Here is a 17,214-nt window from a genome sequence, read left to right as displayed (position 1 = left end):
TAGCACCTCTGGGAAAGCAGCAGCTCTTCAGGGTGGTTGCCAGACTTGGTTTAAATATTTTTTATTCCTGTCTCTGCCTTCTGTAGAGTAACTGCTGAAGAAAATGGTCATAGTTTCCATACACCTCAAAAAGGACATTCTAGTGAAGATACCAGCCTTGTTTCTTCTGATGTACTTGAGAGTGCTTCTAAATCAGCTCTTCCATCCCACACCACTCAAGCATCAGAAGAGCAGAGTTCAACACCAACACCAGTGAAAAAGTCTGGCAAGCTGAGGCAACAAATAGATATCAAAGCGGAACTGGAGAAGCGGCAAGGAGGAAAGCAGCTCCTCAACCTAGTGGTCATTGGTAATGCCTTTTGTTCTTCTGGATTGTCAGTCAGCCCAATAATTGTCTCATGGCAGCGTGGGAATACACTCCACTCTGAATTTCTGTGTAGGTGTAAATAGACATGAAGCAAGAGGGCATTGTACCATAACGTTGAGTTGTCAGGGTCACTTGGGGTGAAATAATGCCAAGTTGCCAAAGAGGTCTTTAGACTTTGTTGTGGCCTTTTCATTTTGTGAATATTGGAAAATGGCATGTCTTGTTGATCATTTTGATTTCCAGAAATCAAGGAAACTTTCTCCCTTCTAAAGAGATATGCTCTTTTTTCCATTTTAACAACTTACTTGGCAAACTATTATTTAATAAAAATTGGTGTTTATTGCTCTAAACTATTGAATTACAAATTCATGCTATGCCTCAATGTGAACAACATCTGGAAAATGTACCTAGTATTAAATCTTGAATCAATTTTCCTTAGGTCATGTTGATGCCGGGAAAAGTACTCTGATGGGACATTTGCTTTATCTTCTGGGTGACGTAAACAAAAGAACTATGCATAAGTATGAACAAGAGTCTAAAAAGGCTGGCAAAGCTTCGTTTGCATATGCATGGGTCTTGGATGAGACCGGCGAAGAAAGGGAAAGGTAGTCATTATATATAAAATTTTCATTCTGAAATTGTATATAGTCTTTAAATAATTGTGTAATATGTGTTGAATATGCATGAAACAAATCATGAAATATTTTAGACACTATTTTTAGAAAACTTTCAGTTATCAGGGAAATATTTTTATTGTAGTTTTGGTTGTAATCTACATACAATGTTTTACTCCTTTAAATTCTATGGAAATAGTTTAAAAGTATGTTTATTAAAAGAAACTGAAAGGAAAACATATATACACAGCAAAAGGCAGTAAAATCTCTTAGTTAATTATTCTGTGGGAGAAGTTTTGCTTGTTACTTCCCTGAGTATATGTCAATTGTCTTGATTTTGAATTAACATTATGAGAAAGACTCTTAATTTAAAATTAGTATATATAGTGTTTTATATATATATATATTCTTTATATATATGTAGAGTTATTACTGCAGAAGGCAATGGCACCCCACACCAGTACTGTTGCTTGGAAAATCCCATGGACGGAGGAGCCTGGTAGGCTGAAGTCCATGGGGTCGCTAGGAGTTGGACACGACTGAGCGACTTCATTTGACTTTTCACTTTCATGCATTGGAGAAGGAAATGGCAACTCACTCCAGTGTTCTTGCCTGGAGAACCCCAGGGATGGGGGAGCCTGGTGGGCTGCCGTCTCTGGGGTCACACAGAGTTGGACATGACTGAAGTGACTTAGTAGCAGCAGCAGCAGCAGAGTTATTATAAAATCAGTTTATAAAGGAAAAGTAAATTTTTGTAGAATACTATCTTCTGTCTGAAATCAAAATGACTAGTAAATTCAATTACAAGATTTAATTCATCTTTATACTTTCTTACTATGTTTTTATGAGACACAGTCAACAAACAATTAGTTAAACCTATCGCCTGCTATGCACATCTAATCCAGTGGATTGCTCCTGAATGTGTAACTGTGTTTAATGCTAACTTTGGGAAGATTCTAGGAGAATATGGCCACTCATATCCCTCTGATCAAAGTATTTCTTTTGAAGTCTTTTTAGAGTGGTAATATATTTCATGTTAGAACTGTTAAGGATGAGGGACCCAGTGGCACCTTTGTCTGGAAAGAAAGAGGATACCTTATAATTAAGTGAAATGGCAATTATACCTACCATCTCACACTAATATTCTACAGCCTTCTGAAAGTCATAAATCAACTAAGAAATTACTCCGTGTCCTGTGATGTCTTCATTTTGAATATGATTAGAAAGTATTAAAAATATGTGTGTTTATTTTCTTGGAGTATTGGGTAATCTACATTATAATATATAAGATACTTTTCAATAAAGCTGGTCACAATATTCCTTACCTCTTCTGATAAGTAGAATTTTACATCATAGTGGTTTGAATTTTGTTTTGTTTTTTCTTGTTGTCTTTTTTATTCTTGAGGTATGACAAGCTTGTTTTTCAACTTAGAAAAAGTAGTTGGACAGTTATAGATTTTTGGAAAATGAATATTGGAAAAGAGTGGAATTTTGTATGATATCTGCATTAGGAGACTAAATAATTTTTACCTGTCAGCATATCAAGTATATTATTGAAGTATATAGATAGCTTTTTAGTTTTCTTTATACCGTCTATCAACTAGGTAGAGAAATTGAGAATTGTATCATTTAAGTGAGAAGTGGCTTGTTTTAATTTATTTCATATGTGAGTTGAGCAGACAATTGAGGTAATAATTTTTCTCTTTCTTAGAATAATTAATAATTTTAATGTTTTTAAATAATAAACCTGCTGGCTGGCTGTTATACTTTTGCTACTGGTAGTTCTCTGTTGCTCAGCATGCTAAAATATTTAGAACATTCCTTCCTCCTGTAGATCGTAGAAGCTTCCATATACATAATGGGAGTTTTAACTTACCACTATATTCCTTAGTAACATTTTGAAAATGCAGTGAATTGCATATCCCACCATGTTAAATGCTTGTAAATCCTCTGTTCTGCTCATGTGTTGAACAGAAATTAGTAGCCTGAGTGACATTTTCATATTTTTTTGGTTACAAATGCAGAGTAAAGATAGGTCCAAAGCGTATGGTCAAACCGATCCAAGGAGGAGCTTAGGCTCAGTCTTGGTTCATCACTATTCTCAGATAATTATTTGGGGATTATTAAAGAGAATTAAGTATCGTTTTTACAAGCTTAAATGGCCCATGGTTTCAGATTAAACTAGAATAATGTGACTGAGGAGACCCACAGTTACCTTACTGCTAAGATGAACATGTAATTTACCACCATAATTGTTGGGATACTGGTAGTAAAAGAGTGCTCATTCCTTATTTTGGAATGTTCAGGGCAAACCAGGATGAGTAATTACCTAATTTATTGCCCACTTGATTTCACTTTCTAAACTCCTAAAGTTTAGAAAGACTTGCTGCTTTTGTAGACACTCCTGGACTTTCTTATAGTCTAACTCTGTTTTTGTGGCTAAGAAGAGTACTGCGTTGGACTCCCAAGAAGATTACATGGGATGCAAAACCTCTGCTCTTCGTCTCTCAATTTTTAAGAAATTGTGCATCTCCTTTGTTATGTCTCATTTGATATATGTGTAACATGCTCACCAGCCTTGCAAATGAAAGTTTCACAAGTTTATTTCTATAATTAATGAAACATAAATGTAAGAAGATAAGGAAAAGTTCCTCTTGATAGTACCTCATTCTTCATTTTTATCTTTTTTCCTGTGCAGTATTTGTTTCCCAGTCCAGAGATGTCCCTGTATTTCTTTCTTCCTTTGCAATTTATACTGCTTCTTACTGAAAAAAAAGAAGAAAGAAAATGGGAAACATCAATCATTTTGATTAAGCTTTTGTTGTTCCACAACCTTGTTTTGAAGCCATACCAGCAGAAATTCCAGATAGCCTAATTATTCAAAATAACAGACTGTATGATAGAATTCTCATTATTACTTAAGAATTTAGACTGTTATTTTTCCTATATTATTAAATAACTTAATCTCTAAAACTTGATTATTTCTATAGTTGTTCTAACCATTTTATGTTTTCTTTAAGGGGGGTAACAATGGATGTTGGTATGACAAAGTTTGAGACCAAAACCAAAGTTATTACATTAATGGATGCTCCAGGCCATAAGGATTTCATTCCAAATATGATTACAGGAGCAGCCCAGGTACCAGATATTTCCTTAACCAAAGTACAGTGAATGTAAATAAAATTTCCTGATGCTGAGGTTATAATTCTAGGATTATAACTTAAAATACTAAAGTTCTAGCCTTGTAAAAAATTTAAAAAAATAGAGAAATACTATATTTTTCATTGTCTATTTATTGGTACTTTATAAAACCTTAGAATTCTAATTTATTACAAAGTAGCAAATGTATAAAAGCCACGAGTTTCTTTAGTAAAAATAATGGTAGGGGCTTGATAAGGCATAGCTTTGTATTTCATTTATTAATAAATTGGAGTGAATATTTCAACATAAGCATTTTTGTTACATTTATATTCGTATTCGAGTCCTGTATCTTTTTAAAGAGCTTATTTATACAGAAATAGGGAACCTTGGGAGTTTTCCCCCTGTCGTCTTAATGGGATTAAAAAAACAATTGTAGTTTGTAAATGTACATGATTCTTAATAAGGATACTGAAAAAAAAATTCAAAGATAATAACTTTAATTAAAACAATGAAAATAGCATTAGACATATGGAACATTGATTTCTTCTATAATAGATGATGATTAGAAAATATGGAGAGTTCATAACACAATTATTTGTCCCTGTTTACTTAGGTTTTAACTTTATGTTTTTCTTCCTTTGCCCAGTTATCATAATTGTTATGTAATCAAATACGGGAAGGTTTTGTTCTTTATGTCATTATTTTTTTGACCACATGCTAGTACTTTCTTCTATTTAAAATTTTAATCCATCCGTGTGACTCCTTTGATTTGCTTGTGTTTGGTGTCAAGTTAGAGTCTTCCTTTAAAATCTGACCTACATAATTACTTCAGTAGTCTGTCCTTTGAATTAAAATGCTGTGACATTGTTTCTAGCTTAGATTTTTTTTTTTTTTTTTTTCATTTTTTAGGCAGATGTAGCTGTTTTAGTTGTAGATGCCAGCAGGGGAGAGTTTGAAGCTGGATTTGAGACTGGGGGACAAACACGAGAGCATGGACTCTTGGTTCGTTCTCTTGGAGTGACCCAACTCGCAGTTGCAGTCAATAAAATGGATCAGGTATTTAAAAGCTATTTGAGTATTCATTTTAGATGCTGATTAAGATGATGTTCTGCCATATTGATGACCTCAGATGTGACTAGTATACATTTTCTTAGCCCAGTTGTCATATTTTAAAGAATAAATACATGATGCTGATATTAAATGAGGTATTAGTAGTATTAAGCAAGAAGATAAATTTTTACTTTCAGAATTAACTTATAAATCTTAAAATCATTTTTAGTTATAAAAATTCTTATTTATTCTGGTATGAGGAAAACTTGAAATAAACTATATTTCCAGCCTCCCCCTCCTGCAGATTTTTAACTTTTCATTTTGTACTTCCATTCAGTTTATTTTTGCACATAAAAATCTTTTTCTTTATAACATTGGGTTCTCATCTGCTTCATTATTTACTTTTTTCAAAAAATTGGCAATATTCTTGTTTTTATTTCTAAGTAACTAATAATTTTTATGTAAAGAGGTTTTTACAGCTTTATTCTAGTATATTTTGAAGATATACTTTATTCAACAGCCCCCTACTTTTGAATATTTTCAGTTTTGTGCGGGTATTTAGAAATAGTTTATTCTGTGGAAATTTCTGGGCCTAAGGATATATATGTTTTTTAAGTCTTGCTGTACATGATCAGAAGGGGTTCCCAGGTGGCACTAGTACTAAAGAACCCGCCTGTCCATGCAGGAGACATAGGAGATGTGAGTTTGATCCCTGGGTCTGGAAGATCCCCTGGAAGAGGGCATGGCAGCCCACTCCAGTTTTCTTTCCTGGGGAATCCCATGGACAGAGGAGCGTGGCAGGCTACAATCCTCATGGTTGCAAAAAGTTGGATATGACTGAAGTGACTTAGCACACACACATGAACGCACATTCTTTGTGTATTTATATATCACTTGTATTTTTTTGAATTTATATAATTTGATTTTTTTAAGTTTTAAAACAGTAATTTGTAAGCAAAATAAAGACATCATTTCCTTTTAACTTCTTTCTTTATGCTTAGGTATTTTCTTATCCTGGGATCAAATACATATTCACCTAAATTTTCTACATGGTTCTTTTATGGTATCATGATTACATATACCTTTTATTTTCCCCCCAACATTTTAGTATGAAAATATTCAGACATAAAGCAAAGATGGAAGAATTTTACAATAGACACCCAAATTATACCTCCTACATAGTATTCTTCCCCTTGCTTGATCTCATTGTTGTCTGTCTACCCCTGTATCTATCCATTAATCCATCTTATTTTGACATGACTTTCTATGTAACTTACAAGTTACAGTCATTTTTACATTTACCCCTGAATACTGTAGCATGGGAATAGTTATCTAGAATTCATATCACATATGAACATTACATATACTAAGAAGTCTAGTTGACTTGAGTAGGTGTCAGTAATTTTATCTTATTTCAGTTGGTCCAAGCACAAATTTAATAAGTATCTCACTTTTTCTCCTCACTTTTGAATTTACTTTTAGAGGCAGCCCACTCCAGTATTCTTGCCTAGAATATCTCATGGACATAGGAGCCTGTTGGGCTCCAGTCCATAGGTTACAGAGTTGGACATGACTTAGCAACTGAAAAACAAAAACAAAATTAGCATACACAAAAAATTCTATGTTTTGGTGTTTGTTTCCAGGCTTTCTGTTGTAGGAAAAGCTACTTTTAGATCATTTTAATAGTGAGATCTGACATTCTGAGCTTTAATTTTAAATAGATTTCATATTTTCATAGATTTTATAATTATATTTCATAGTCTTAATTTATATTTTATTTCAGAAATTAAAATTTTTTATATATAGCATGGTCTTAAGCACAGTTTTAAAAATAAATTGGATCTTTGTCAGGTTAATTGGCAACAAGAAAGGTTTCAAGAGATTACTGGAAAACTTGGGCACTTTCTTAAGCAAGCAGGTTTTAAGGTAAGATCGTTTTAAATTTATTTGGTTACTTTTCTTAAGTCTCATCTTACTGATATGAGAGAAAAAGCTACTTTGGTATTCTTGTCTTGTTCAGTATGTTTAATTCTTTTTGTTTTTATTTCTTCCTGGTCTTAAATGTATCTTATGTTCTTTGGATTACTTTGTTTTAGAAAATTGCATAAATTGGCTTGGATTTAGTATAAGTAGAAGACTTTTTCTCCACTTACTAAATGTATAGATTTAGGGAGATTACCAAGGAGTATAAAAACTAGTAGAGAGAAATTTCTCCAGCAAAAGTATGAAATATACCTATGTTACTAGGTAAAAATGCTTGAGTGTTTTGGAACAGACTTGTAAGTTTCCCACAAAATAAAAAAGGTTGGAAAATGTTGGAACAGATAACATCAGGGCAGTAGTTCTATGATTTAAGTTACTTTTTGAAAAGTACATTGTTACTTTTGCATACTTGGTACAGTTATGGTGATGGTGAACCTTTTAGCTTTTTAAAAATAATGTTGTATTGGGAATTCTCTGGCTGTCTGGTGGTTAGAACTCCTTGCTTCCAGTGCAGGGGACATGGGTTCAATCCTTGGTTGTGAAACTAAGATCCCACATGCCTGTGCACAGCCAAACAAAAAAAAGAGAAACAGTGTTGTGTTGAGTTTCATGTGTTCAATCCTTTTTTTATAGGAAAGTGATGTAGCTTTTATCCCTACAAGTGGTCTCAGTGGTGAAAATCTAATCACAAGATCTCAATCAAGTGAATTAACAAAATGGTATAAAGGACTATGTTTATTAGAACAAATTGGTAAGACTACTATCATATTAATTTTAATACATTATAAACTTGATAGTAATTATTATTTAGAGTTCTTTATAGAGGACAGTGATTTATGTGAAAATGGATAGCGTTTACACTCAGGAGTGAGATTACCAGTTTTAGAATTATATGAATATTCAAATTGGTGCCAAATTTTTCTTGTTTAATTAATGCCTACTCCACTTACCTCACAGACTGCTGTGACATTAAATAAGAAACATGTGAAAACATTTCATAAACTACAAAGTGTTATATGAATCACAGTCAATTTGCTATTAGTATTTTCTAGGAGACATAGGAGTATAGTGGACTCATTGGACATGAATCAAAAATTACTTTTAAATTAAACCTTTCTATTTTTACCATTTTTTCCCAGATTCCTTCAAGCCTCCTCAAAGATCTATAGATAAGCCTTTTAGACTATGTGTATCTGATGTTTTCAAAGGTAAGTGCTACCTCTATTGGCCTTCTTTAGTATGGCCCCTGCCTTTTCGTTTTCTCTTGACCTCTGTTGTTGGACAAAATTATTATGTTGCCTTCAGATTCTCCCTTCTTTATGCTAGTGGTACATAATTCTAGTTACTTAATGCCCCCGCCCAGAAAAATCTTCAATTTACTTACCATTGCCTCATATCTTACTCAGGCTTCCCTTGTGGCTCAGCTGGTAAAGAATCTGCCCGCAATGCAGGAGACTTGGGTTTGGTCTCCGGTTTGGGAAGATCCCCTGGAGAAGGGAAAGGCTGCCCACTCCAGTATTCTGGCCTGGATAATTCCATGGACTGTATAAATCCATGGGGTTGCAAAGAGTCAGACACGACTGAGTGACTTTCACTTTCACTTTTATATTTTACTCATCTTCCAAGTGTAAAAAAAACCTAGTCTTTTATCTTTCTAGCCTTGTAGTTTTGTTTTTTCTCCCATTAGATTCCTTTAGTTTCTGTATCCTTCAGCCAAACTGGATCATTCAGTGTTTATTAATCATACAGGGTTTTCATTGCCACTGTATCTACCTATCTTGTGTTCTTCTCTCTCTTCACTTGTTCATTTCCTACCCATATGTAGCAGTTTCGGTCAGGAAATAGATATGACAAATAGGTAAAATAGGAAGTTTAATATAGAGAGTTATTAATATGATAAAAAAGAGTGACTATAAGATACCAGGGATTGTATGGCACCCTAGGACTGATGAAGTGAACCCAAGGAAGGACAAACTTAGAAGAGGTGTTAGAGGATATATTGTATTAAATATCTAAGAATACATCTAATTTAATGTTTACAAGGCCTTACATAAAAAAATATAACATGGAGATGAAATAAAAGGTCTTAATAAATAAAAGAATATAATGTACTTAATATGTTCGAATAATCAGTATGGTAAAGATGTCAGCTGTTGCCCAAATTTTCATTACCACAGAGTGGGCAGTAAAGTGTAGACCATCTGAGCCAACAGGGAAGTCCCAGCAATAAATTGATAATCTGGAGGTGATAAGTGAGGTCATCCACACACATACCCTAAGGTGTTCCTCCATGGTCTCTCTATGTGCTCTCGTTGCATTTTTCATGCAGTGTTATACCTGTCTATGCTGTTTATTTCCTTTAGATTGTGAACTCCTCGAGAGCAAGTAGTGTCACTTGTATTTCAATATTTGCAGGACCTAGCTCAGTGGTTGGCACATAACACATACTTAATAAATGTTTAATAAATGAATAAATGAAGGTGCTTCACAAAAATCATTCAATGAAATTTATTATTATCATCTTCCAGCATTCTAGTAGAAGAGAAATGATGGTAATGCTTTTCAAAATGCTACTATTATCTATTTTAAAAATAAGATGTGCTTAATTCTTTTTTTGACTAACAGCATTTGCTGACTCTACTTTTTTACCTCCTCTTCTTTCTTCAGGCTGCTTCCTGGCTTCTGCCTGCATTGCTCTCCTCAGTGTTCCCACTGAGATTATCAAATGACTTCTTTGTTGCCAATGTCAGTATGCATTTTTCAGTTCTGTCTTACTCCCATCTCCCTGAAGTTGGCGTTTCTTCTGAGGTTGCTAGCCACAACCACCCTGAAACCTTTCCCCCTCGGTCTCTGCGACCCGCTGTCTCCTGCTCCGCTGTCTCACCCCTCTCCATCTCCTCGGGCCTCCTCTTCCTCTGTCCTTTCACTTGGGTTCCGTCGCTTCACTTCTCTTACTCTACACGCTTCTTTTTGACCAACAGCCATGATTTCTTCTATCTCCTACATCTTGATGCACCCCAGATTTTCAACCCAAACCTGTTCTCACCCTGAAGATACATCTGCTAACTGCTGCTGGGCATCTCCACAGGGAGTGTGCTCCCAGGGTTCCATTCTCATGGATTTGGTATGATTGGGGCCCCCTTGAACGCATCTTCTTCACCTGTCTGCCTTGCAGACACTTCAAATTCACCAAGGCTAAAATGAATCTTGTTCTTTAATTTTCTATCTCATGGTTAATACACATCATCTCAGATTTCTCTTATTTTTGCCATTATTCCCCACTTACCTTATCACCTTAAATCTGTCATACCTTATTCTCAGATTCTTGAGTTTCTTCTCTTTTTGCAGTCAACATATGCATTTCCATCAGCCTCTCCACTCTGACACAGAAATACCATCATGTCACTTCTCCATTTCATAATTCTTTACTAGTTTCCAGTTACTTAACTGAGGATGAAATTCAAACCATAAGCATGATTTATGAGGCACCAATATTATTTGTTCTGTGTCTGCATCCTTTGCTTCCTCTCTTGGCTTTCCCTCATTATTCCATATGGTCCCTTAGAAATTCCATATAAATGACACATGGGTCTTAGCACAGCCCACATTCGTTTATGACTATGCCTTTGCACTCGCATACAGGCTGCCTGGTAAACTCCAGATTCTTCTTCTTCTAAGTGCCTGGCGTAAGTGTAGTCATTGCCCATTATCATGGATTCTTTGATGTGCCTTGTTTTGTTTCTGTTGCACATTATAAATAACTTTGTCTTGGGGCAGTGTAATTGTTTTTGCTTTCTCTTCACTGGTGTAAACTCCTTCTAGGTAGAGGCTTGTATTTTCATCTCTTTATTCCCAGAGTTTAGCACAATGTCTGGTATTTAGTAAGCATTAATAAATATTTGAAGAAGGAATTCCTACTTTTTCTAATATAAAGATTTTTATTTATAAGAAAATAGAATGTGGTGTATATTTTGTAGATACATTAAAAATTCTGAAATGATCATTGCTTAATGTTCATTGAACTACTGCTTTCATATAACTAGTAGGAAATGGTGGCACTAGTGGTAAAGAATCCACTTGCCAATGCAGGAGATGGAAAAGAGGCGGATTCAACCCTTGTGTCAGGAAGATCCCCCGGAGGAGGGCATGGCAACCCACTCCAGTATGCTTGCCTGGAGAATCCCATGGACTGAGGAGCCTGATGGGCTACAGTTCATAGGTCACAAAGAAGCAGACACAACTGAAGTGACTTAGCACAGCATACAGGGAACTAAATATAGCTAGCAGTGTTAAGCATCAGATGATACTGTTAAGTAAACCATAACAAAATTTTGGCATGTTTTGCAGATCAAGGATCTGGATTTTGTGTAACTGGTAAAATTGAAGCTGGTTATATCCAAACTGGTGACCGACTCCTAGCAATGCCTCCTAATGAAACTTGTACTGCAAAAGGTATTCCTCTGCAAAATTCTTTTGTTAAACAACCCTATATTGAGACAGCAGATTTTTAAAAGTAGTTTAGTTATTAACTCCAGAGTAAATAACCTCTTACTGAAATTGTAACTGACTGTCAGAATGATACTAACTGTTGAAGATAAAAATGTGAAAACATTAAACGATTTTTTTCAGTTGTGACTATGTGTGTATAAATGTACATATAACATTCTTACTGTGGTAGCATTTTTCTTTTTTCTTGACATTGATTTGAGAAGCCTGGATAGGACTGAACCCAGATGTATAGACACCTGTCAGATGCATTTAAAATAGTATTCAGTAGCAGAAATTAAGTCTGAGCCCATCCTGGCACTGAACAGTCAGTGGCAAAGCAGACTGCTACAGTCTGTTGTTTTGAAATGTGTATTTCAGAATTACTATGTTATCAACCTATATCATGTTTATACCCCCCAAATTTTTTTACAGGAAGACCTAAGTAAGAAAATAAGATGCAAATACGGAGAATCCTGATGTTGTAAAGAGAAATTGAGCTAGTTTTAAATGCTGTAATTATTGCTTTTGCACACATGACCTTTCATGATAGCTAGTAACTGTTTCTTTCTTCTAATCATTTGACCATATGTACATATTCTTCTTTTTTGAATTCTGCTTTTAAGTTTATAATTCTGTTCTTACCTTAATCTAGCTTCCAACTAAATCTCTGACTTCAACATTAAACTGAAGATCTTTATACTGTAAATATTTGTAACAATTTTAAGCTAATTATAACCTACTGGTAATGTTAAAATTTTAAAAAAATTTTCTACTTTTCCTTCTGTTTGTTGTTGTTCAGTTGCTCATGTCCTTCTGTTACTCTTATTTATAGTTTATAACCAGAGTTGTACTTAACTAGCTTATGAATTCAAATGTATATTTTTTGAATTGCTCTGTTTACTTTAAAAACTGCTTCCTTAAGGATTAGAAGAAATTAATGAATATCTGCTAGGTAACAGAGTTTAATCTAAATTTAAAGATGAATAAGAGAATGAAAGCCAAAGTTATTTTACACTTTTTAAAAAGGAATCATTTTTCATAATCCTGTTATTTGCAAGTTTAAATCTCTGCTTTTGTCTCTTAAAGTGATCAAGAGCTGAAATACTTTTGAAATACTGATTTCTTTATATGTTAAGGAGCTTTTTAAGAATGGGAAATTTTTTTGTATAATCATTTAGACATGAATTCAAACCATGATCATAAACCATGGTCATGGACCTTACAGATTGGCTCCTTTGTGAACTCCAAAATTATAATTTGATCACTTCTGAGAGTTCCATGTTCTTTGGTTCTTTCCATCCTGTTTCTACCCCACCAGAAAACTTCCAACCACTTATCTTTAATCCAGTGGTTCTTAAAGGGAAGCCATGTCAGAAGCACCACTTCACTTTGTGAAAATCACACTTCTCACCCAGTTTCTCACTCTAATGCTTTTGCTTGATTTACTTGATTGTTTAATGCACCTTCTATCTGAACACTTTAGGTACAGCTGTGGCTCACTAACCAGTAATATCCTAAAAAAGAGAACTGACTGAATCTGCTACTAACAAATGGAAATTCTAAATTACATTTTCACTTAGAGAGTTAAAAAAGAACTATGAAGACTGTTCTTAAGAAAGTAAATATCACGGTATAGGACAGTATAACATGTTTGGGGTAAGGAAATCAGATTATATATTATCTTGAGAAAATTTTATAATTGAACTTCTAGTATGAAAACTCTTAAATCTTAAGCTGAAGGCAATCTTTAGTCTATGTGAGTAGCTCCTGATTTCAATTCCACATTTCAAACCAAAAATCACATATGGTCATTTTAAATTTACATGAAAAAAACTAAATTTAATTAGTTTAAATTGTAACCAACATTTAAAAATATCATAATTGTTAACATTTTTGGAGTCAGGAACCTCTTTGATACCTTGATGAAAGTTATGGCCCCTTTTCTCAGATTAATGCAGATGTACACCTACATGAAATTTTGAATAAAGCTTTAGGTTGTCTCAGAGCCCTTAAAGTTCTCCTTGAACTCCCAGAGAGTCTCAAAAAAAACTCATTTAAGAGGATGCTACATGGGAAAAGTTAAGTACTTTGAGGAATAGATGGGTGAATTGTAATTTACTAAAAACATGTCAATCAAGAACCATTCCCCAGTGGTTGGCCTACATACTTTTTCTGCAGAAGACTCAAGTTAGAATGGAAAGGAATTTACCCCACAGAATCAGAAAATATGAACAACTTTTTAAAAGCCTTTATTTAAATACCTGAGTATTATTGCCCTTTACATTTGTACTCCAGGATTTTTCCTAGGTAATAAAGGCATATAGCAACAACTGGGATCATTAAAAATTTTTTTTACACTATGAATCTTCTTTTCGTATAACTGTTTATTGCTGTGGATCTCTCTCTGAGAAGCAGTTCTCTTGAGCTGGGAATAGTGAGGGGGCATGCTAAGGGTACCATCTGACTGAGTGCTGGCGCCCTGTAGGTTACTCAGAGAACACAGGAGATTGTTGACGTGGTTGTCCAAAGCAGTGTTCAAGAGAATAAAATACTATTAAGCATCTCCCCCAGTCTCATCTTTTATGTTATTAAAAATAATTGGAACTGTACTTTTATGCCTGTATCCATTAACGTATTGCAGTGGGGCCTGTGTAATGAGTATACTAGTTGTGTAAATGAGTTTTAAAATTTTTGGTTAAATAAGTAGAAATCAGCCTTTTATGGACAAATGCAAGTCACTCTATGTTTAGGGTGGTGGTCCAGAAGAGTCAAGTCTGGAGGAAGTGTGTTTTCCTCAACGCTCACAGTTAACACTTCTCACTCTCAATCCATTCATATTGAAAATGATGAGTAGTGACTGATGAGGTACAGATCAGCCAGACTCCTTTGGTTGTTATGGTTTGATATTGAGGTGTTTCACTGTATGCTTTAGTTTTTACTCATTTCCAGGAATCACTTTGCACGATGAACCTGTCGACTGGGCGGCAGCAGGAGATCATGTTAGTCTTACGTTGGTTGGAATGGATATCATCAAAATCAAGTGAGTGACAAAATGAGTTTAAGCAGCCATTGTTTTGGATATAGAACCTCAAAACACGTAAAGTTTGCAGTTCATCAGCTCAAATGAAAGAATGAGTGTTAATTCTGAATCTTCTTTGGCCAAAAACAGGCACTTGCGGAGGTATAAGAATAAGTAAAATTTACTAAAATTTAAATTAATACAAATCAGCATGTATACCTGACATGTCCTTTGAGGGAAAACTGTAGTGTGTGAAAATGATAAAAGGTTAATAATGGTGTAAAGCCACGCTTTAACCTAGAAGAGAATATTTAAAAGTCCCTAATTTACTTGATTGTTTTACTTTGTAAATGGTTTTAGAGGTATTTGCTATGTATTTAATTATTCCTCTAACTACCTACTCTCCTTTTTTGGTTTTGTTTTGTTGTTATTAGTGTTGGCTGCATATTTTGTGTCCCCAAAGAACCCATTAAGGTTTGCACTCGTTTCAGAGCCCGAATCCTCATCTTTAATATTGAAATTCCTATCACTAAAGGATTTCCCGTAAGTTTCAAAATGTTTGTTACTGTTTTTATAAATTCACTGTAACTTTGTCCTAAGAAGTGGTAACTGTCTTTATAACTGATGATGCTATTGTTATTTCCAGCTACCATTGTATTACTCTAATCCAGAAAAACATGAAATTAGAATTTGAAAATCATGTCTTGCTTTTTATTTTGATCCATAAGTCTGGCATTTATTTTCAAAGAGGCAGTGAGAAGAAATTTAATAATCAATAGGATACAAACTGATGATAGTAAAAAAAATTCATTTAAGGAAATTAGTAGATACTTTTTTGCTGAGTTCTAAAGATTACTTCTTAGATTGAGTCTTTGTTTTTTTGAAATTTTGGAAAACACAAAAATAAAAACAATAACATTCTATAATTGCATAACCTATAAATATCTACTCTCTACATTTCAGAGTATTTTTTTTTTGTGTACATTGGTATCTGGTATATTCTGGGGATACTTGACATAAGGTAAACTTTGTGCTGAAGCTGTGAGGTTGGTTTGCAGGGTCATCATTGACGAGCACCATTTGGACATACACGTTTATGGGAAGAGGGATGGTGGTGGTGGTGTAGTCGCTAAGTTGTGTCCAACTCTGCGACCCCATAGACTGTAGCCTGTCAGGCTCCTCTGTCCATGGGATTCTCCAGGCAAGAATACTGGAGTAGGTTGCCATTTCTTTCTCCAAAATCGGATCTTACTATGGATTTATATATTATATTGATGGATCCATAAATTATGTATATATGGATCTGTATATGTATAGGTGGATCTATATATGTGTGTGTATGTATATATAGGGTTTCCATGGGGTCGCAAAGAGTCAGACATGACTGAGTGACTTTCACTCACTCACTCATGTGTGTGTGTGTATAAACCATGGATCAATATACTATATTGTTACTTATCCAGGAAAGGTCTTTGTTTTATGTGTAATTTTTTTTTTTTCAGATATTTGGGACCATGCTCTGTTTATAGTTTGGTACCTTGCTTTTGCTGTTTAACAAATGGACATTTTTCCCACTAGACTTTCCTTTCTTTTCTTGATCAGCTTATATAGTACAGGTTCTCCACGACAATAAAAAGTGTTTCTCGGTGGAATTAAATGGCTTGCCTTTGAAAATGTAGACAGATCATTTTCTCCATTTGATGCATCTCTGAAATCAAAGTAAGGCAGTAATAGTAATTGACCTTTAAACTTTATTTAAATTAGTGATAGTATTTTAAAGATTGGGAATAAATTTATTTAGCTCATTTAAATCTATTTTATACCTCTGCACCTTTATTTGAGATAAATATATGCTTTGCTATAATTCTTTATAATGATTTTTTTGTAAATTTGATCTTATGAAAGAATATTTGCAAGGTATCATTTAAGCATTTTACTTTTATAATCATATTTCATTTCTCCATGCTAAAAAAAAAAAAACATAGGCAAAAGTTTCCTTCCAAATACTTGATTTTTAAATATTCAGAATTCACGTGTTGATAGGAAAGAAATTGCTATGAGTGACTTGCACTCATTCTTAGAAAGCAGCATGCCCAGTGAGGAGAAGCTGGAGAGGCTGGTTACTGTGTTTTTACTCATGCAGCAATAGTCTTTGCCAATGGAGAGGTAGAGCGCTCAGGAAGTCAGTAATTACTCTGAATAGTAATATTGTCTTCCTGTGTGCTGTAGTTTTTTTTATGAATTAAACGTTTTTCAGTGCCGCTTTATGAGATTCCACTCACATATGTTGATTCACGAATACCAGGATGAAATTTGTCTCACAAAACAATGGTCACGTTTTGTCATATAATCCATTCTCGGTGGGAAGAAACTCACAATTTTTAAAAGTTTAACTAAGAAAAGGCTTCCTGAGCAATTAAAATACCACTGTTTAGGGACTAGTTCTTTAATACATATTTTTTGTTCCTCTTGTTTATATGGTAAACTCTATATATTTAAGAAGGAAAAAACATACGAATGGATTAGACTTTATATCTTAATGTTTTTATTTT

The 17,214-nt window shown here is 34.2% G+C and overlaps 1 protein-coding gene across 5 annotated transcripts in view; it reads left to right on the top strand.

Moving 5' to 3' along the window:
• Positions 1–17,214, top strand: part of HBS1L (HBS1 like translational GTPase) — an 87,198-nt gene that overhangs the window by 62,670 nt on the left and 7,314 nt on the right. For 3 of the 5 annotated variants that reach the window (XR_008698349.1, XM_055535689.1, XM_055535688.1), the window contains exons 6-15: positions 87–349; positions 807–972; positions 4,002–4,119; positions 5,032–5,178; positions 7,024–7,098; positions 7,789–7,906; positions 8,295–8,363; positions 11,503–11,607; positions 14,593–14,683; positions 15,097–15,205. Coding sequence is in view for 4 of the 5 variants with exons in the window: in XM_055535689.1 (XP_055391664.1) it covers positions 87–349; positions 807–972; positions 4,002–4,119; positions 5,032–5,178; positions 7,024–7,098; positions 7,789–7,906; positions 8,295–8,363; positions 11,503–11,607; positions 14,593–14,683; positions 15,097–15,205 (1,261 nt within the window). In the remaining variant the exon portion in view is untranslated. Of the gene's footprint in view, positions 1–86; positions 350–806; positions 973–4,001; positions 4,120–5,031; positions 5,179–7,023; positions 7,099–7,788; positions 7,907–8,294; positions 8,364–11,502; positions 11,608–14,575; positions 14,684–15,096; positions 15,206–17,214 lie in introns of all 5 variants that reach the window. The other 2 variants (XM_055535690.1, XM_055535693.1) reach the window with 1 other exon arrangement.

The sequence above is a fragment of the Bubalus kerabau genome, chromosome 9 (genome assembly GCF_029407905.1).
Source record: "Bubalus kerabau isolate K-KA32 ecotype Philippines breed swamp buffalo chromosome 9, PCC_UOA_SB_1v2, whole genome shotgun sequence".
NCBI lineage: Eukaryota > Metazoa > Chordata > Mammalia > Artiodactyla > Bovidae > Bubalus > Bubalus kerabau.
This window is presented reverse-complemented; position numbering and strand designations above follow the sequence as displayed.